Source organism: Erythranthe guttata, chromosome 9, assembly GCF_056151865.1.
Source record: "Erythranthe guttata isolate IM_541 chromosome 9, IM_541, whole genome shotgun sequence".
NCBI lineage: Eukaryota > Viridiplantae > Streptophyta > Magnoliopsida > Lamiales > Phrymaceae > Erythranthe > Erythranthe guttata.
Genome location: NC_142541.1, coordinates 16,652,472 through 16,671,633, shown reverse-complemented (window position 1 = coordinate 16,671,633; position 19,162 = coordinate 16,652,472). Strand labels below are relative to the sequence as shown.

Below are 19,162 nucleotides of genomic sequence, written 5' to 3'. Positions count from 1 at the left end.
TATTTGTTCCTAATCCCAATCCCGAATCCCGTTATCCCGAATTCCCGAAATTTTAGTCCCAAATAGTAAAATTCCGATCGGGACGGGACGGGATCCCGAATCCCGATCCCAAATGTCCAGCCCTACCAAAACTAAAAATTTTATGACCAAAATAACAATTACCTATAATTGTTTTGTTGATTTCAATTTATATCATTCTTTATTTCCCAAATTAATTCTGAGTTTCTTCAAAATAATATATTCATAATAATGTTTTAATATAAATATCATCATGCACTGAATAATCAATCATGATAATTCTTGCCAGAGAAATATGTCTCAAATGAAGTAATTTAAATTCATTCAACTCATGAGAAAGTTAACATATACTCAAGACAACAGTTTTCTCATCGAATTTGGTATTCGCAAAAGCCATAAGATTATAAGAGTAGCGGCAGCACAAAACAGGTCCAAGCACGTGAATAACCGAAACTGTAGGTCAAGGGAAGAATGAAAACAAATCACAGTGATGGATTTTGTGTTTTTTTTTTCATAGTCGAGCGATAACTGCTTCCACTTCAGTAGGGGAGTAAAGATGGTAATTTGGTGACACCTTGGCAATATCAACATTGTTGGCTGTAACCTGAAAACAAACGACACAACAGGGTAAACTAGTTGTCAACTAAGGATATATCAGGAACGAGCTCGAGCTTGGAAAAAACCGAGCTAATTTGGGCTCGTTAAATACTTGTATATGAATAAATATGTCAAATGTGCAAGTACCTTCTCCTCCATAACTTGCTTCAGGATGGAGAGTGCAATGGTTTCAGCTTCTTTCAGAGTCAGGTCCTGCAATAGTACAATAAAAGAGTTCATATCGAGTCTCTTCGTTTTGAAGCCCACTAGCATTTAAATTACAAAAGAACGAGTGCCTACAAAAATGTGTGATCTAATAGAATAATCTTGAATTTTCAAGACCAATACATTATCCGAGAATCAGGAAGATAAAAAAATTGTACCTTGTTATACTGCTCCTGCAAAGAGCTGTCAGCACCTTCGGAACCTGATCCAATGGCTTTCGCATTGCATTGCCAGAAAGTACCGGAAGGATCTGTATAGTAACTGCATTCGACAATTTATATTCATTATCTATGAAAACACATGCTAGTCTGGGTGGTACTACAAAAGGGATAGAGTACTACAACTTCTTTACGGCTGTTTCAGCATTCAAAAAACAATGTAACTGTGTTTTTACATGTAGCAACTGGTCTTAATTATTTCTGTGGGCAGTTTCCGCGTCTCGATTTAACAAGAGCATGTAATAACTAAGTTACAGGCTGCTTTAGATTTTAAGAAGATAATATCGAGCTAAAGGTTCAAATGAACTTCATTTCCATTTCTCACAGTTTGTTCCATGCCAGTTGACACAAATAAAGCAATAGACTACATAACTTTTACCAAGTTAAAAACAACAAGATACTTACAGGCTGGGACCATTCTCATCATGACCAGCAATGAGAAGAGAGACACCAAAAGGTCTTGACTGCATAATATATAAAGGACAAAAATTAGAAGGACAATCAAATTGTTTCTGTTTCGAAGTACAAAACTGAGTTAACCACACGTGTGTGTGTGTATGTGTGAAGAATATAATTAAGAATATCGATATATCTATTGTTGAAAGGCATTCTCTACTTAATAGCAGCTCCAAACAAATTCAAATGGAAAAATAATCATCAAGGGGAATATAGCACAGAGAGTAATGTGACATAGTGAAGGAGACAATACAATCATGCACCGAACCATCACTGGTAATCAAGTGAAAAAACATCTGCATGAAGTAAAAGAAAGAGGCTAACCATTGATTCTTCATCCCCCTCACCAAATCGCAAGGCAAGATCACAAAGAGCTTGAGTTGTTGACTCGACTGTCATGGGCTCACCATACGAGAACCTATGGTTCTAAGAGATGCAAAAGTTCCACATTACGAATTGATAAAAAAAAAACTGATATAACTGACAAAAGTAAAAAAATACCTGAGTTTCAACCCGTGCATGTTCGACGAGTGTTCGAGCATCGGCAATTAAGCCACTCATGGCACACCCTATATGTTGATCAATTTCCATAATTTTCTCCACACTACTAGGCTCCTGCGAGCAGTTAAATTTGATCATTCATTAAAACATGGAATAAACTTTTGAGCAAAATAGAACCCATTTTTAGGAGCCTCAGATAAACAACGAAGCAGCAACGCCAAATGATGATGACGGAGGAAGCAAGGGAGAAAACATATTTGTATGTGGAAGTAACACAATCGTAGATGGTATAACTTGATTTCTTGATATTTGTAATAAAAGCTAGAAATTAGACAGAACAAATCATATCCATTTTTTTTAATGTAAACGAAAGAACAATTATTCATTCCCCTAATCGCATTACTATAAAATATACAGTCGAGACAAGCTCCTAGGCACAAAAGTTCGACGGAAACAAAAGTTAATATAGAATCTCAATCCTTGAGCTAATAGAGACTCTTGAATGAATCAAACATGACACCAAAATTTGAAGATAAAACATACCAAAAGCGGCGAGGTAATGCGCTTCTCCACGGCAAGAACTACTCCTTCCTTAGTCTTTACCCCTATTGCAGTTGAACCCAACTACAAAACACACACACACACACAGAATAAAAAAAAATAATAAAAAAATAAAGACACACAACATCCATAAACTAAATCAACACAATATTAACCTTAATAGCTTCAATGGCATATTCGACTTGAAACAATCTGCCTTCAGGAGAGAAAGTATTGACTCCTCTATCATACTCAGTCCTTACAGAAGAAACAACACAAAAGCAAATTAAAACACAAAAACCTTACAAAAACCCCCAATTAAATTCGAAAACATCAACAAAAAAAAGCGATTATCGTTTACCTCGTGAGGAACATTTTCGATTGCAGCAAGCTACAGATTCAAAATTTTCCTGCGGACAGATGAATTCAACAGTTAAAATTGAGATGATAAATAACTGATAATCTGAGAGAAAAAAACAAAAAAAGTCAGTAAAAATGGAGAATTGAGGCGGATCTGAATCCGACTAACCTTAATTAACACAACGAAGAAGAAAGCAAACTGGTTGAACAATTTCTTTTTCCCTTTATATTTCTGCTACATTACCTTTTCTTCTTGGTAAACAAGGCAAAGGTAGAAAGAAAGAATGGACCAGTTTTTTGGGGTTTTGGGCTTTATCTGTAATCGGGCCGTAAATATAGGCCCGTTATAATATATTTATAATGGTTAATTAACTATGCAGCCCAATGATATATAATCGGGCCGTAATTTAAGCCCATTATAATATATTTAGTTAGACTAGTTAATTAACTATGAAGCCCAAATATATAAATGGATTTAAATAGCCTTGTAAATTAGGAAATGACAACTATAACCCTCCAATAATTTGAAATAGAAAAAAAATGGTGATTGCTTAAAATTTGATATATAATAGCTTATTTCTAAAAATTTGGTGTGCTTGAGAATATTTTAAATAAATCGACTTTCGTGTTGTTTTCGTACTATACCTTTAATGTCCTAATAGAGTGAATTTTTGATAAAATCAACGATGAAAAAGAAAAATATCTAATGCAATGTTTCATAACCATAAATAAAAAGTCGAGTACGTTCGAATTCTACCGCCACACATTTCAATTTTTTTTAAGTGCAGGGGCGTCAAATGTAATTCATCTGTACTTGAATTATCATTCTAATAACAATAAAAATGGTAGCTTCTACAAACACAATTTTAAATTGTACAAAAAATATTTTAACCAAGTACACAAAGGTAAAAATGAAAATTACACAAAGGTAATAAATAGAGCCCCATCAAGATTCGATTTGCAGCCTTTTTTCTCATATATTGAAGCACAAAAAAGCTCTACAAGAACACTAAATAATAATAAATAAATAAATAAAATAAAATAAAATAAAAAGGCAGAGATTTTTTGGTATAGTGAAAGTATATTATGATGACAGCAACTTTTTTTCTCTTGTAAGCTTTACAATCTGCATACGGCAAACACACAGTTTCTCTTTCTCTATAAATTTCAAATATTAATAATAAATCACTATTTATATATACACACACACACACACACACACACACACACACACACACACACACACACACACACACACACACACACACACTGTATCTATATTCTATACTACATGCCTATATATTTATTAGTAGTAGGTTTTGGGTTGTCTGTTTCTTGCACTGTGATTGGCCCCCCACAACCAAATTGGAAACTTTTGCTGTTTCAGAATCTTCCCTCTGCCTTTTAAAATCTTGCTTGGATCCAAGGGCATTTTCGGTACAACATACATATATAATTATTTATTTTTCTGATAAAATGTGTACTTGAAGTAAGAAATAAAGAGTCAATAATTAGCTTTAGCTGCAGCTGTAACATTAATTCTGTCATCAGTCTCAAATTAATTTTTTCACATGGGAATTTCAGATTTTTTTAAGCTTAATAATAAATTAATTAATTTTTTTTTTTTGCATGTATGAAATTTAATTATTACATACGATTGTTGTTGTTATTACAAGGGAAGCAACCACAAGATTTATGGCCCCTTGAGAAATGCGAGTTGTTTCGTCGATTCATCACTTCTCTCGCTTGCTGCCCGACTTTTCGAATTTGTTCGGAGTGCTGAAATTGCGCCGTAGCCCTCCATTCCTCCGCTTTTCGATTCACGTCCGCCATTTTCTTCATTAGCTTCTCTTCCATATTTGATCTCATCCTCTGTATTTTCACCTGATTGAAATAAAAATAAAAATTAAATTAACTAAAGCCCCACAATTATATTAATTAATACACACACACACACACACATTTATATACATATATATATATATATATATATATATATATATATGTAAGCAGCACGGGGGAGTAAAAGGGTGTCTTTGTCTGGCTGGTGGCTCAAGATAGAAGACAAAGCCAAACACAACCTTACAAAGAAACTATATATATATATATATATATATATATATATATATATATATATATATATATATATATATATATTCAGAATAATCCAATGTCTGAATTCTTTTTTTTTTAGATTGCTTAAATCTGTACTCCATTCTCTAGTCAAATCCCAATTTTATTTATTTATTTATTATTATTATTATTTTTTGTCATGTTCACAAGTTTATTATCTGCTTGCTAAGGAATATTCTTTTTACCGCTGGAAAAAAAGAAATATATTTATTTATGGTCCTCCACGTTGGCCTATTTAGGAATTTAGTCCCCTCTAACTTGTGATATTTCAACTTTACATGCAATAATTTTGCAAATATAGTATTTTTAGTCTTATTTTGCATGATTTTCAATTTTATGACACGACAAATAAACTTGACCAATTTCACTAATACGGACGCTTGAAAAGTATTAATTCGACACATCTATAAACCAAAAATCCTAATTTTTTATAATTATTGCATGTAAAATTGAAATATGACAACTTATAGGACTAAATCTCTAAATAGACCAAAATTACAATTTCCACTAAAATTAGTCATTATATTTTTATTTAAAAAAATTAATAATAAATTTCCTAATTTTTTGTTCACTACAATTATAGTATTCATAATATGTTTTAAAAAATTCTAAATTATTTTAGCATTTTATTAATAATAATAAAAAAAAAAAAAAAAAAAAAAAACTAATTAACTATTACCTCAAGCTTTCTTGATTCAGCTTCTGCTTTAGCACTTTGATGGTTAACCCAAGCTTGAATCTTTGCTTCTTCTCTTTGATACCTGCAATTTTGTTTTTCATCTACCAGAAATTAATCTTCAATTCATATATTAATTAATAATAAAATTAATTTCTGTCAAATTTGTATTACCTGAGGCAGCTCTTGGTTTTCTCTTCTTCTTCCCACGAGCAAGGTTTCGTCGTCTCGGAAACACTTTTTCTGCACTCGTTGATCATTTCAAAATGCCTCAAACTCTTCGATACATCTTCTTCTTCCTCTTCTCTCGAGCTCCAATTCGAATTTGCAGAATCGAACTGTGTCCCGAAGTGCAGTTTGGTCAGATGGCACTCCTGCAATTGGGTTATGTCGATGGTGTTCTCGCCGGTGGGGGCCAACGGGCCGGACCGGTTCGCCGGAGTGTTGTGTCGAGCCGGCGAGGTGCTCAGGAATGGGGTCGGGCATCTTGAGGTGGTGGAGCTGCCGAGTGGTGTCATCTCTGTGCCGACGTCTCTGTGTTTCACTTCCTCCACCACAGTCTCTGCGGTTTTGTTGTTGCACACCAACTGTTTGACGGAATGCCTGAATAAGAACCCCTCTTGCATTGGCTCTGAGCAACCCAACTTCGGACTCGTTTGATTCAACTCATTTGGAAATTTATCTGCAAAAATATATATCAGTAAAGCTGAATTCCCTTTAGTTTAAAAGGCAGAAAAAAAAAATCACCTTTTAGAAGTACTTCTGCAGTAGGTGAAAGTGAGCCACCATTGATGAGAGTAGCTTGAAAAGTAGAAACCTTCTCATCAGTGATTCTTGATTTTTCAGCAAAGATATCACCAAGCTGTGGCTTGTACCCACTGCATTGTCTGGTGAACATTCTAGAAGGCTCCAATGCCTTGAAAACGCCATGGCTGTAACTACTATTATTACCAGGAGAATCATGGCAAGAATTCCCACCGGCAAGCCATTTTTCAGCGTCATCCCATTTGGAAGGGAAGCTCTTTCTTGAGTAATTGGCAGTGCTGAAGCTGAAAACAGGCCTCCCGGGTGTGGGAGGAGCTTCCACATTCCTCTTTGTGACTGAGTTCACCCCATTTTCTCCACCCCTCTGTGCTGAAATTTCAGGTATGCCACTGTTTGCCATTGGAAATGACTTGACAAATTCCGAGGTTTCTTTGAGATTCAGCTTGCAGAGAGGGTCGGAAAAGGAATCCAGAAAAGGGTTGCTTTTGCTTGTCTTGCTCAATGCATTGCTGCTCTCCAATCTTGCTCCCTGTGCCACACACACACACACATTACACACACAGATTACACACACAAGTATAAGAAGGAAAAAAAGATTGCATTTTTACCACTTGGGAGGAAAACAAAGTTGAGGGTTCAAGATAGTTTCTGCTTGTGAGATCCATTGAATGAAAAAAATAAAAATTTCTCAGATTCTTGAAAAATAAAAATCAAGTCTTTTTAAGAAATGGGATATCTAGTTGCACATGTTTTTGGAGATGGTCAATTTTTTTTTTACCTATAAGAATCAGTCAGTCCTCTGTGAATTGTGATGCAGCAACACTTATTGCTACAGAAATGTGACTGTGTGGACTGTGGACTGTGGAGAACTGTGGAGTTTAGTTAAATAGTAGAATTTTATTTTTTTTAAAAGAAAAAAAAAAAGAAAAGAAAAGGGGAGTGGCAACTGGCAAACTGTGGTGGAAAAAAAGAAATGATGAACAATGACTAACATGCAAATTAGGACAAAAAACAGTTCACAGCAAAAGCTCTTGCCCCAAAAATCATGCAACTCTAGTGTTTAGTCTTTGCTCTCTCTCTGTCTGTAGATAGGGGGTTGTGTTTGGATTTCTAGGTTGGAGAGTAAAACTGTAAAACAAAGATTATTTTGTATATCTTCTTGATTATTGTATATCTTCTTTCTTGGGGGTTGGGGATTTTATTATTTTTATATTTATTTGATGCCTTTGTAACATTTTATTGCATTTTTTATTTCATGGGGTTTGGCTTTGGGAGTTGAGAAAAAGCAATTCAAAGACTTGTTGGGTCTGGCCAAGAACAAAGATGATGAGAGAGAGAGAGAGAGAGAGAGAGAGAGAGAGTCGACCGATGAGAGAGAAAGTGAGGGAACCTTCTTATTTTCTTGATTATTTGATCCATCTGGAGTTAAAGCCCAATAGGGAAAACCCATTAGTTTTTGGATTGGGGCTCATCAATTATCATAATTGTTCATATTTTGATATTTATTATTTAATATATATTTTAAGGGGTTATTTCATTTTAACCCCATGTACTCAACATCGTGACGTTTTCCCCCTTGTACTCCTACTTGCATCAGTTTACTCGCCATGTACTCGTTCGGTTGTCCGTCGATTTTTCAACAGTCAAACTTAACACCGTTAGTTTTAGGGGTTGAATGACTTAAATGCCCCCATCTTGTGTTAAAATTTAGCAAAATTATATCTAAGCAACACCATTGACTTTACAAAAACCTTGGGCTAAAAAACGAAAATGAAAAATTGAATTAATTCCCAATTGGCTATTTTTTTTATTATTTGATTGCAATGGTAATACGTGGCTCCAACAGTGCAACCAATCATATAAAATAATAATAAGCAACAGATTTAATTATCTAGTGATTGTCTCCAATCATGCGGACATAAGTTTTACCTTTTGTTCTTATCTATCTACTCGAAAATGAGAAGTAATATCTGAACACTGAACAATTTACACACTCTAACGGCTATAAAAACCACTATTCCGAGCGAAACGACGACGTTTGGAAGATGGGAGAGCGAGACACGAGACGACATCGTTTAGTACTGTGTAAGCTAGAGCCAACGAGCAGCTGACATGTGGCTAGCCGTTGGTTATAAATCACGATCGGAGCTTCGATCGTAACACACACACACACACAAGATTACAATTTGTTACACTCCTCTATATATATAATTGTTGAATGGCTTGTCAATAATTAATTAGTAGAGTAAAGTTTCCACATAATACAAAAGTTGAAAAAATTTAATCCCTATGTAAGACTAAAATGAGTGTTGTCCTAGAAAATAAATGATGACTTAGATAAGTTAGGTTTCATTAACATGTTGAAGATAAGCTAAATGGGCCCCACCAAACAAGCTTATTTTTTAACCTATGATAATGCATTATTGATTAGACACCAATAATCACTCTGTTTTATTCCACCATTTTTTTATTAATAATTCAAAAACAAATCAACCAGTACTTCCATTATATATATATTATCATCTTTGCTCCATCATTCTCCATTAAGAAAAAAATTAATAAAACCAACCTCTCTCTCTTTCTTTCTCTCTTGTTTCTTTGTTTAATTTGCTAAACATTATATTGGTGTGATTAAATGGCTATAAGGTTTTCGATTTATTCGTCTCCTATTCCGAGTTTAAGCCGTTTTTCGGACAAAAGGCCGAAGAACAGTGGACTTTTGATGTGTAGTTCAAACAATCATGTCTCGGTTAATCTTCAGATCAGATCGTTCGATCATAAGAACAAGGTGATTGGATTATTCATTAAACTCTCCCATGTTTTTATACTTTTTGTGTGATAAAAAATAAATAAAAAATCATATTGTTTGATGATCTGTTTAATTTGTCTGCAGGTATTTGAAGATAGATCAGCAGGAATCGTTTGCTATAAAGATGAAAACGGGGAGATAGTATGCGAAGGATACGACGAGGGCCCTCGTTTTCACCACCAAATATCAAGATTTACGTGTAATTCAAGGTATTATTTGCATAACATGTATATAACACTTAACTTCATGACATAAAAAAAGAGTTGACTTTCTTTAAGATTAAGGTTGACTATGATTTGAAGATAGCCAATTCTTGATCCATGTACATATGTTTATAGCAGGGCTAACAAATTAAATTATATATATAATTTATTTATTAATTTTTTATTTTTTTTTTAAATTTGTGACAGTAGAGATGTAGAGATAGTGGAGCTGCTTCAGAGATGTTGGGTGAATGTTGGTACAGATGAGAATGAGATCAAAATTGCAGCAGCAGCAGAAAAAGACTTGAATCCTTCATGTAATAATGGTTTCAACAAATTATTTTAACTGTAATAACTAATTCTTGACTTTCAGGATATAACTTAAATATACTGAACTGATGATTTAGAATGTTTGGATATTCGTAAAATGTCGAAAAAAAAAACCAGAACAATTTGTGAAAACCTCACTTTATACAAAAGAATAAATTGGATCAACAAATTCCAAAATCTGTATACATCTTGACTTCTTACAAGTACTAAAGAAACAGTATAAAAGAATGTGTACAAAAAGAATATCTAGACTACATATATGGCCTGAAAATGCCATTTCTTTCCTAAGAAATAATCAAGAAACTGGCTTTTCCTAAAGAATATAAAGAATAGGAACAATAATAAATATATAAACAACGATTTAGCTGAAAGTAAATATATATATATATATATATATGTATGTATATGTGTGTATATATGCAAGAAAGAATTTGGGATTTTTACTCGGCAGAAGCCGTACTATCCAAGTTCTGAGAGTTGTCCTCCGACAACTCGGTTTGTGACTTGCTGGGAACAATGGTACTAGCAGGTGACCATTTATCCGGGACCATCAAGAAATAGGTAGTCATTGCTTTCCGGAATCTTTTTTTGTATTGTTCGGGTGAAATTATGGTCGGTGAAGCATTTTTCGGTCCACCTAGTATACCGGATGCTTTGACCCAAGTTTCGAGATGTTTGTCCCATGTATATTGTCTCATGAAATCGATGATTCCAAGAACAAGCTCTTGCTTCTCTTCGTCGACCCCAACCAGTAGTGAATAATCCATCACGTCTATATTCTAACACAAGAAAAATCGTTTGGAAAATGTAAGTAAAGATTGTTGTGGGCCATTTTATAAGATCAATTTAAAAAAAAAAAAAAAGCAAACTTACGGCGAGAAATCCGGTGTCATTCCATACAGCTCTTTCTAATAATCTTTTGGCTCTGTTTCCAACAAAAATGGGAGAAGTAGGCATTGATTCGATCAAGTTCTGATCCAGCAAAACCTTGTTGCTTCCAGAAGAATCTGGATTATATCGAGATCTAGAAGATCCTTTAAGATCGTAAAGTCGAATCGGGTTTCTTCCGAAAAGAAGATTCTCCATAACCAGCAGGTCCATTTTAGTTTCCTTCCCTCCTTTAAGATGTTTGGTTGTAACCTTTTCAACAGAAAAAAAACAGAATAAAATTTAATTGCTTATTTCGCATCAATATAAGAAAAACAACTTATTTCGATTAATACAAATTCAGTTCGTTGGATATATCATATATAAATAAATACCTGATAGATTCCAAGGATCTTTGCAAGGCAAGTTGGACTTCTCGAGCAAATTGATTCAGAAAGATATTTAAAATATTCAGAAGCAAACTTGGTAAACGATTCCAACTCAGTCTTTGTCACTTGCTTGATAATAAACCGATCGTCCAACGTTTTCGCGAAAAAGACATTGCTCTTGCCACCTTGAGCCCCCCACTTCTTACATCGGCTAAGTGACCGAACAAAGTCCAACTCAGACGGACAACATATCCTCCTCAATGCTTCAAACCGCTTTGCGAAATAACAAGTTACAGTATATTTAACCTTGCCAAGGTTTCCTCCATCGTCTGCAAAAGACACCTTCACATGCGAAGCTTTCGTGTACGAGAGTGGATCTAAAGGCAAAGAGCTACGAGAACTCGTTAAAGACAAAAAGACATCATCTCCAGATCCAAGGTTTCGGTAAGATTCCAACATCATTTCGTCCAACGAGTGAAATGACTGAAATACCCCTGCGTCAAAGGACTGCATAGTCAACACATAGTCTGCGGTGTCCTTTGGTTTATCAGGCTCTTCATACATTTGGGCAACATAATCAGGTGAAACAAGTGCGTATGATATAATACTTGTAGGCTCATCATCATAAACTGGAACAATGGTGTCATTAACTCCCACAGGTAGGAGCAACCGGGCCCCACCTTGGAGTTCAGATTCACGATACGACGAGATATACACTGGATCGTACACACCCAATGTATCCAAATTCTCTCCACCCCCCAAAAATTTTATGTTGAACGATCGGTAGAAACTGACAAAGGGCAAACCTAACCAGCCTCCAGTGTCGTCCTTAGCATCGCAACTTTTGGTAGAGAGAACGGAATGTAAATGAGACAACCTAAGATCCTCTTTAAAGTCTTCCATATCCAACTTGTCAGATGCTCCAGCAGCTGACGAAGTTTTATCCCCTTCAACTGATTCGAGAAAACCATTGTCCTTTGACCGTAGACCTGTGTTACTCTCACCCGTCCATGCAGCATCGAGGGTATCTGACAGACAAATAGGAGCTTGCCCTTCAGAGAGGGCTCTACGAACAGTAACACCGGATATGAGAGGATCAGATTCATCACTGGCCTTTGAACCACGAGAATGTGCACGTTCAATTTTATTTCCATGATCACAGTTCAAAAGTAGGTCAATTTTGTTGTGAACCCCCTCGGTATCACTCGCCTTGTTATCAGGATTTTGTTCAGCCTTAGCATCATCAGCTAGAGATTGGGGACTACCCAAGACTGGAATATTTATATCGAGAATATTCTCGGTATCGACGAGGGGTTTCTTGATGGGCTCTGAGGAGGCAACTTCCATATCGTCTGATTGGTTTTTGGTATCTAGAGTATCTGCATATATCAGGCGGTGGTCCCACACGTAAGACTGGAAAATTAGTTGTCTTCTGACTCGGTTGAGCTCGAGAATATCAATGATAGGCTGTCCTTTTTTTGCCTCCTTTTTCAAAAGTTTCTGAAGTGAGTCCTGCCAAATCACATAAAACATCAACAGCCATGCAGTAAAAACGAGAGTCTCTTTACATAGTTTGGCATCAAATTTTATCACTTCCAGCAAGGTCCCTATTTCTACATATTTCCCTCACAATTTTGTTGTGTCAAAGAGAGACAATGTTACTTTGCATTAGAACCATGAAAGAAAAGACAACTTATGAAATTGCTACCCCTTTCGTTTCCAAATTTCTCAAAAAAATAGCTTTATGTGAAAAAGACTTTTTAATTTACTTTCAACTAAACCACACAAAAGAACAACGTTTGCAAACCAGAGCAATCATTTGTCAACCAGATGTTTGAACATTTGAGCTCGGTAATAGTAAAGAATCTAAATCGGATATAATAATTTATTGCCTGTGCTATAAACCAATAATTTATTGATAAATTTGTTTTCTTCACTGGTTCTCAATATCAATTACAAAGAGAAATATAAGCCAATAACTGCTGTAGTGGAAAATAATAATCGAGCTATGAACCTGATTCCATACCTCAAATTCTAACTTCTCCTTCTGAAGGATCACTTCTAGATCTGCTATCTGGCGTTTTGATTCTGAAGTCTTAACTAGGCCAGATTTCCTTTCTATTAGAAGACGAAGAGCATTAAGTACATCAGAGAACAAAAGCTCAGCTCGCCCAACCACCTGTTAAAGAGACAAAAAATGCTGGGGCATTTTAAAAATACTGAAATCCATAAAAAGAAAGAATAGCGGAAAATCATACTCATTTCACCTCATTCAGCTCTCGTTCTAACCACTCCTGACATTCATAATTGAACTCGAGCTTTGAGGGAGGCAGGTACACTGAATGAACATGGATTGATGCATAACGGAAACAAGCAACCATTTTTCCAAACCTGCAAGCAACTCGACATCACAAATCACGTAAAAATAATCAACTTGATTGTCTTCAAACAGTTTGCCAAAGATGAACCAAATACTTTTAGATTTGTAAAAAGGATTATAACAGCCAAAGAGAAGGATATGAAACGGCATAGTTGTAATAGTCATTTTCTATGAACAGCGGAATTATTCTCAGTAAACCCAGTTCTAAATATATTAATAGTCAAACTCATATTTGACCCAAGAGAAAATCATACCCATAAAATCGAAGACAGTCTCTATGTAAAGAATGACCGCAGCTTGCCACTCTGCTAGCAGCTGCGTGGTTTGAAAAGCTTAGCTCCAAAAACTTTCCAAAGGACAATCCCCACGCAGCGTCAGACATCACAACCCTTCTAGTGGCAGGGGGGAACCCGTTAGTTCTTGGACATCTCAAGCAACGGTGCCACATCCAAATCTTTCCATCATTTTCACCAGGTAAAATAATTTCCGGTAGTCTCTTCACTGAGATGGTAAGGGAACCTTGTTGATGAGTATAACACTCTACATGAGCTTCGGCTGGCATCTCACATGAACGGCATACATAACTCTGACACGAAGGTACACCCTGTCAGTCGATTCACAGCTAGGACATTCTAGCAACAGTTATGAGTGCAGAGAGAGAGAGAGAGAGAGAGAGTACCTGATCAAATAAATGATCCCGTAGAAGGCGACCTAGTGGCTTGTCAGAGCTACCATAATATTTGATCCGAAACATATGGGATCTTTCACAGACAGTGCCCTTCCATACACATCTAGACGATAAGGAGACCAAGATGCCTTGGTGGTCTGAAGGAGAAGGGGGAAATGCTTCTACATCAGGCTGTTCCTCGAGAGTTAGTCTTCCATCAGGTTGCCAAGCTGATGTATCTGAAACATTTCTCGTAGCATCAGTACATTCACTTTGCACAATGTTGAGTTTTATATCTCTAAAATCGCTAGAGATGTAACTATCACCTGTGGCAGAAACTCTACCTGCTTCAACAAATTTCGCATCTGAAGACATGGCCAAGTCAATGAGGCTTCCGTCATCTGATGCAATATGATGAGACAGCTCATTCAAGGAGCAATGCTGAAAACCTTTATCAGAGGACGAGACAAGGGGGTCGGCAGACTGAGAGCTAGGAGCAGGAATCTTATATATATCTGAACATTCTTTCCCGTGAAAGGATGCACATGCTACCTTGGTTAGATCTGAACTAGGCATACTATTTGACCTCTGTGGTTCATCAAAAGACTGAGGTACTATAGATATGCAATTTTCAATGTTTGATAGCTTATCTGGAAGTGCAACAGTAATTGGAGAGCTCAATGGAAGTTCTGGTAGAGTGGCACCTTCATCAGCAAGAAAAGATGTCTCCACAGCCAGGTGATAAGCCGCAAAAATTCCATATTGCACAACATGTTTCACTTTCTTCAACTCATCCTCATTGGCACCTCGAAGTAATATCTGAAGACAAAATAAATAGCATCACATACTTTTAGAAAATGCTTAGAGAAGATACTGTAAGCTATTCCACAATATACATGGGATTTTTCACCAATAGATTTTTTAAACATAAAAAGGGAAGAGGGTACAATTATAAGAATTTGTTGGTTAACTTTGAAATTTTCTTCACTAAAGTTCATATAAGAACGATTGAAATTTTTGCAACACACTTACTGTGCAGCCCAGTGGCTTTGGACAACCTTCAAAATACATGAGAGTCTTCATCAGCTTCTTTCCAGCCTGACCAGCAGCGTTGTGCACTTCTGAAAACCTCTCAACATGGAAATTATCACAATATCCTAATGCTTGTGATGAAAGATGATCAAGTGAAGGAACAATTTGGGCACCAGTGCAACGGGAAATACGCTCCAAAAGTGGCCTTTTAATATTTAAAACAAGTGATATGTCTTTTGCAAGAAGGTAATCCTGGGCATATCGTGAAACAGATTTCTCCACCAGAAGAATATCAGGATTATGTGCTTCTATTTTGGCAACAGCCATCTTCAGATGATCCATTTCCTGGGAACATCAAATGCAATCACAAAAGTTAAGGAAGATATTACTCATAAGTTGATATACAAGATAATGTCAATAATCTCAACCTGTTGCAACAGAGTATCGAAGCTTGAAAGAGCATTAGAAATCCGATGGTATTCAAGAGCCCCTCCAAGGATCAGCAACCGAGGTTTCTCTATTTTTGATGCCATCCTTCGATGAGCCACATTTTTCTTGCAAACAATTCCTTTGACAATCATACTATAGAGTAAAAAATAGTCATCACAAAAAACAAAATGAGAAATAAGAAATATAATCGTATAAAAGATAGATCAGCAGTAAAAATGAAGAATGAAGCAATAACAAATTATGGTTATATACATTGGTGGTATGATTTTAAACAGACAACTCGTGGAGGAGACAGTTAATGTGCATTTTGAATTGCTGTATAGTTAAAGATTAGATGATAGTTATCCTCTAGGCTAGATTTCAGACGTATTAAAACACCCAAATTCCTGTACGAAAACCTACCAGAAAAATGAATAAATTTCATTCTAAGCCAACACAACGTATAGACATCCTCATGCAATTTGAAAACAATACCAAGTCCACTAAATGAAAATAGAAATAGTTATTCAGTTTTAGGTCGTAAGATAAGAGTTATCTAAGCAATTACCTCTCGCTTGGAAGCCCTGAAGTTAAACATTTTACTTTGGCGTATTTCCCAGGGTCCATTTGCCCTCCCTTGCTTGTGTCTGGCTTCAACAATGTAGCGGCCTCCCATGACAAAGCTGTAATTATTTCTAACCAACTCTCGTTGTCATTTTCCTCCTCTCCAAGAAGATTCTCCACCTGCAAGAGCTGAGCTATTAAAGCCCGAAAATGACCTTCAACCACATTCTTCAGAGCTCTCTTCTGATCATTCGATTTGTCCTTGTTTCGGGAATCCCCACTCCCAAAGCTACTTGAATGGCGTAGATATCCCCATTCTCCAGCAGCATCCCCATCATCATCTTCGTCATCAAACAAAAGTGCCTCCCTTTCATCTTCCTCATCTTCTGGTTCAGGAGGTAGCCATAGCACTCCATTGTTTTCAAAGTCCACAGGTTCAGTATCAACATCTTCAGCTACATACAAAGACGAAGGTGCCTCGCATTCATCACTGATATCTTGTTGAACATCTTCACTTGCATTCTGCTGGACGTCTTCTGAATTTGGGGAGTCGAAACTATACTGTAATGGGGAGTCGAAACTATATTGTAACGGGGAGCTGCTTGAACTTTTCGAATCAACAGCATCTCTATCGGGATGAACTTTAAGTGATTTATGATCGCTGTTGATGTCATTAAACTGAACATGACTATAGTAGCTAGTGGCCTGGGAAAAATGACTTGTACAGGAACCGAAGTGAGTTATTCCAAATTCATCATCATCATCGGCATCACTCCTGTTACAAGAATGTGCACAATAGTTAGTGATATAGCCTATGACATTAGCATACATAAACTATGTCAATGGAGTAGTTTTGGGACTATGGCATTTCATAATTTTTCTTCGAAGTTGTAAAAGATTTCCAGTGGAGGTACGACATAAATCTAGTAACTGAAGTACTACTTGCAGTACAAGGGCAGGAATCATTCATACACTAAATAGTCCATTAGGATCTAAAACAATAGCTTATCTTGCAATTTTTCAGATATTACACTGTGATCAAAGCAGTGTGCATATTACATACAACGAAAGACAAAAAGACAGCATAATATATTGTCGAGCAACATTGTTATCCTTAATGATGCAGTAACCAAATGTAGTAGGTTCTTCAAATAAGCAGACCATAAAGAACGTACTAATTGACATAACACAGAAGGCACTTACTAAGTAACCCTTTTATACATTCTACGTCCTAGATCAAGAATTCAAAAGGGGGATTTGGATAGAACCTGTTCTGGCAATATCCAAACTGCTTTTGTGACATGTTTGGTTCTCCGATATCTGCATCATGATCACTAGTAGATGCCGCTCCATCGACTTGTCTTTCTAAAGATGTTTCCATTAATGGCGATTCGTATGGGCTGAGTCCGGCAGGCATTGATGCAAAGGTGATGCTACTGCTGCCACAGGTTCCACTGGACTTGGTGCTAAGGAAACTCGTTGCTGATGGTGAAATACTGCTCATGTCCAGGCTGGAAACCTGGACCCCATTATCAACCCTTACTATCATATCTTGTTTCCATTGCTTGAAACAATAATTACAGACCCTAATCCTATCCCACTCTTCTAGTGGAGTCTTTGCTGTAGTAGGTTCCGTCGGGACTGAATTTGAAGTGCACTTGGCACAGAAAATTCTGCCACAGAGTCGACAATGGTGCCTTCGGTTAAACAGGGTGAACTGTGAATCACATTCATAGCACACCCTGCAGCTCTGGTCTGGCATCCAGAAGTCTCTCGAAACATGTGCAGGCTCGGACCGCCATGGTATCCAAGATTTAAATAAGCCTACCAGATCAGAAAGTGTCCTATCCTTGTCATCCATTGACTTAAAATCCCTCTTTCCCCTCTCATTGCGGTATTCTCATTTCCATCGAACTTTAAGATCCATTCCCAACCCGAAACCCAGAGTATAAAAACAGAGTAATTCTAAAACACTATCCGGGAAATAAGCCTTATTATACAAACCAATCAATAACTTTCACACTGAGTATAAGAACAGAGTAATTCTTAATCAAATCTTCCGAATAAGCCCCCCTATATATATTCAGAGATCAGATCAAACAGTCAAAATTCCACCAGCAATATCAACGTCTACAAGCTGTGAATCAAGCTTTATTCTCCACTAAAAAAATAGGAGTAAAATTCTACAATCTCTCTCCCACAATCCTATAATTGAAGGCCTAAATTAAAAACTCCCAAATCGTTCTCAAAATTACAAATCCTGACAGTGGCACAGTGGCCAAAAAAACTCAAAATTGAAGAACCATGCTCACGAGAAAGACAATGAAGGGAATTCGAAATCAATCTCTTCCCTAAAAAAAGAGGATGAATAAAGAAGAATGTACTAAAAACCAAACCTTTTTTATACGTACAATCCGCCAAGCAAAGAAGAAAGAGAAAGACGAAACGATTGGAATCAATCAATCAATCAAAAAACCAATTTAGATCCTTGTGCCGGAAAACAATTCAATTGACTCTGGACGCGGAATTTAGGGTGTGAATCCCTCTGAATCAAAGAGAAGAACCGCATCTCTGCCCTAATTTGGTACCCCCGAAATGCATGAAAATTAAGTATGCCTTAATTAATCAGCAGTTACGTTACCAGAGAATGATGCATGCATACAATACAAACAATTCTGGAATTTTTTTAGAAGAAAGGGAGTGCCTGTGAAATGTGTGTGTGAGCTGGCATCAATCAATCAATCAAAAAGAATCAGAGTGTGATGACGAAATTACGAAAATGACCTCCCCCCGAGAAATGGTGCCACGCGGCGCGTGCACAGTTGAAGTCGGGGTTTTTTCTTCAGGAAGCGCGTGGTGCGACGACTGCAATCAATCATGGGTACATTATTTTGTGACCGATTTTTTTCAATTGAGGACCAAAGTCGCACGTTTTTATATGAAGACGAATCTTGAAAATTGAAATGCAAACATGACATTATTAATTAATAAGGGTAAATTACA

General features: G+C 36.4%; 4 protein-coding genes across 10 annotated transcripts; 1 reads left to right on the top strand and 3 right to left on the bottom strand.

The window, feature by feature from the left end:
* Positions 1–314: 314 nt before the first annotated feature.
* Positions 315–3,201, bottom strand: LOC105975801 (proteasome subunit alpha type-5). Of its 2 annotated transcripts, none has more exons than XM_088823202.1 (10): positions 3,085–3,201; positions 2,917–2,946; positions 2,732–2,813; positions 2,559–2,639; positions 2,016–2,129; positions 1,839–1,940; positions 1,464–1,522; positions 999–1,101; positions 763–828; positions 315–622 (listed from the first exon to the last, which is right to left on the bottom strand). In XM_088823202.1, the coding sequence occupies exons 2-10, from the start codon at positions 2,928–2,930 to the stop codon at positions 530–532; spliced, it is 714 nt and encodes a 237-aa protein (XP_088679328.1). In that variant the 5' UTR covers positions 2,931–2,946; positions 3,085–3,201; the 3' UTR covers positions 315–529. The 2 variants fall into 2 exon arrangements, with proteins under 2 accessions (XP_088679328.1, XP_088679327.1); XM_088823201.1 differs by having other exon boundaries at positions 2,917–2,965; positions 3,085–3,172.
* A 1,239-nt stretch (positions 3,202–4,440) lies between these two features.
* On the bottom strand, positions 4,441–7,661 carry LOC105976079 (Remorin family protein). Of its 3 annotated transcripts, XM_088823199.1 has the most exons (6): positions 7,268–7,661; positions 7,098–7,137; positions 6,472–7,018; positions 5,899–6,406; positions 5,728–5,809; positions 4,441–4,799 (listed from the first exon to the last, which is right to left on the bottom strand). In XM_088823199.1, the coding sequence occupies exons 3-6, from the start codon at positions 6,887–6,889 to the stop codon at positions 4,563–4,565; spliced, it is 1,245 nt and encodes a 414-aa protein (XP_088679325.1). In that variant the 5' UTR covers positions 6,890–7,018; positions 7,098–7,137; positions 7,268–7,661; the 3' UTR covers positions 4,441–4,562. The 3 variants fall into 3 exon arrangements, with proteins under 3 accessions (XP_088679325.1, XP_088679326.1, XP_088679324.1); XM_088823200.1 differs by lacking the exon at positions 7,098–7,137 and having other exon boundaries at positions 7,268–7,386; XM_088823198.1 differs by lacking the exon at positions 7,268–7,661 and having other exon boundaries at positions 7,098–7,244.
* A 1,326-nt stretch (positions 7,662–8,987) lies between these two features.
* Positions 8,988–9,910, top strand: LOC105975748 (LL-diaminopimelate aminotransferase). 2 transcript variants are annotated; one of them, XM_013000975.2, is made up of 3 exons: positions 8,988–9,277; positions 9,383–9,507; positions 9,712–9,910. In XM_013000975.2, the coding sequence occupies exons 1-3, from the start codon at positions 9,125–9,127 to the stop codon at positions 9,845–9,847; spliced, it is 414 nt and encodes a 137-aa protein (XP_012856429.2). In that variant the 5' UTR covers positions 8,988–9,124; the 3' UTR covers positions 9,848–9,910. The 2 variants fall into 2 exon arrangements, with proteins under 2 accessions (XP_012856429.2, XP_012856428.2); XM_013000974.2 differs by having other exon boundaries at positions 9,012–9,277; positions 9,709–9,910.
* A 43-nt stretch (positions 9,911–9,953) lies between these two features.
* LOC105975747 (1-phosphatidylinositol-3-phosphate 5-kinase FAB1B) lies at positions 9,954–19,080 on the bottom strand. Of its 3 annotated transcripts, none has more exons than XM_013000972.2 (12): positions 17,428–19,080; positions 16,164–16,934; positions 15,595–15,748; positions 15,167–15,511; positions 14,461–14,953; positions 14,147–14,373; positions 13,722–14,053; positions 13,355–13,478; positions 13,114–13,266; positions 11,094–12,599; positions 10,705–10,971; positions 9,954–10,610 (listed from the first exon to the last, which is right to left on the bottom strand). In XM_013000972.2, exons 1-12 carry the CDS (start codon positions 18,018–18,020, stop codon positions 10,272–10,274), a joined length of 5,304 nt encoding a protein of 1,767 aa, XP_012856426.2. In that variant the 5' UTR covers positions 18,021–19,080; the 3' UTR covers positions 9,954–10,271. The 3 variants fall into 3 exon arrangements, with proteins under 3 accessions (XP_012856426.2, XP_012856427.2, XP_088679323.1); XM_013000973.2 differs by having other exon boundaries at positions 14,479–14,953; XM_088823197.1 differs by having other exon boundaries at positions 14,147–14,953.
* Positions 19,081–19,162: the final 82 nt, after the last annotated feature.

Excerpts from the sequence above, each read along its gene's own strand:
- LOC105975801 (XM_088823202.1), bottom strand. Across the intron at positions 1,523-1,838 it reads AGGGGGATGAAGAATCAATG|TCAAGACCTTTTGGTGTCTC; the intron begins GTTAGCCTCTTT and ends TATATTATGCAG. Across the intron at positions 829-998 it reads TGCAGGAGCAGTATAACAAG|GACCTGACTCTGAAAGAAGC; the intron begins GTACAATTTTTT and ends GTACTATTGCAG.
- LOC105976079 (XM_088823198.1), bottom strand. The coding sequence starts at position 7,154 with ATGGATCTCACAAGCAGAAACTATCTTGAACCCTCAACTTTGTTTTCC. Across the intron at positions 6,407-6,471 it reads TGCAGAAGTACTTCTAAAAG|ATAAATTTCCAAATGAGTTG; the intron begins GTGATTTTTTTT and ends ATATTTTTGCAG. Across the intron at positions 5,810-5,898 it reads AAAACCAAGAGCTGCCTCAG|GTATCAAAGAGAAGAAGCAA; the intron begins GTAATACAAATT and ends ACAAAATTGCAG.
- LOC105975748 (XM_013000974.2), top strand. The coding sequence starts at position 9,125 with ATGGCTATAAGGTTTTCGATTTATTCGTCTCCTATTCCGAGTTTAAGC. Across the intron at positions 9,278-9,382 it reads CGTTCGATCATAAGAACAAG|GTATTTGAAGATAGATCAGC; the intron begins GTGATTGGATTA and ends ATTTGTCTGCAG. Across the intron at positions 9,508-9,708 it reads AGATTTACGTGTAATTCAAG|TAGAGATGTAGAGATAGTGG; the intron begins GTATTATTTGCA and ends AATTTGTGACAG.
- LOC105975747 (XM_088823197.1), bottom strand. The coding sequence starts at position 18,020 with ATGGATGACAAGGATAGGACACTTTCTGATCTGGTAGGCTTATTTAAA. Across the intron at positions 16,935-17,427 it reads TTTGGATATTGCCAGAACAG|GAGTGATGCCGATGATGATG; the intron begins GTTCTATCCAAA and ends TTCTTGTAACAG. Across the intron at positions 15,749-16,163 it reads TCAGGGCTTCCAAGCGAGAG|TATGATTGTCAAAGGAATTG; the intron begins GTAATTGCTTAG and ends TTTACTCTATAG.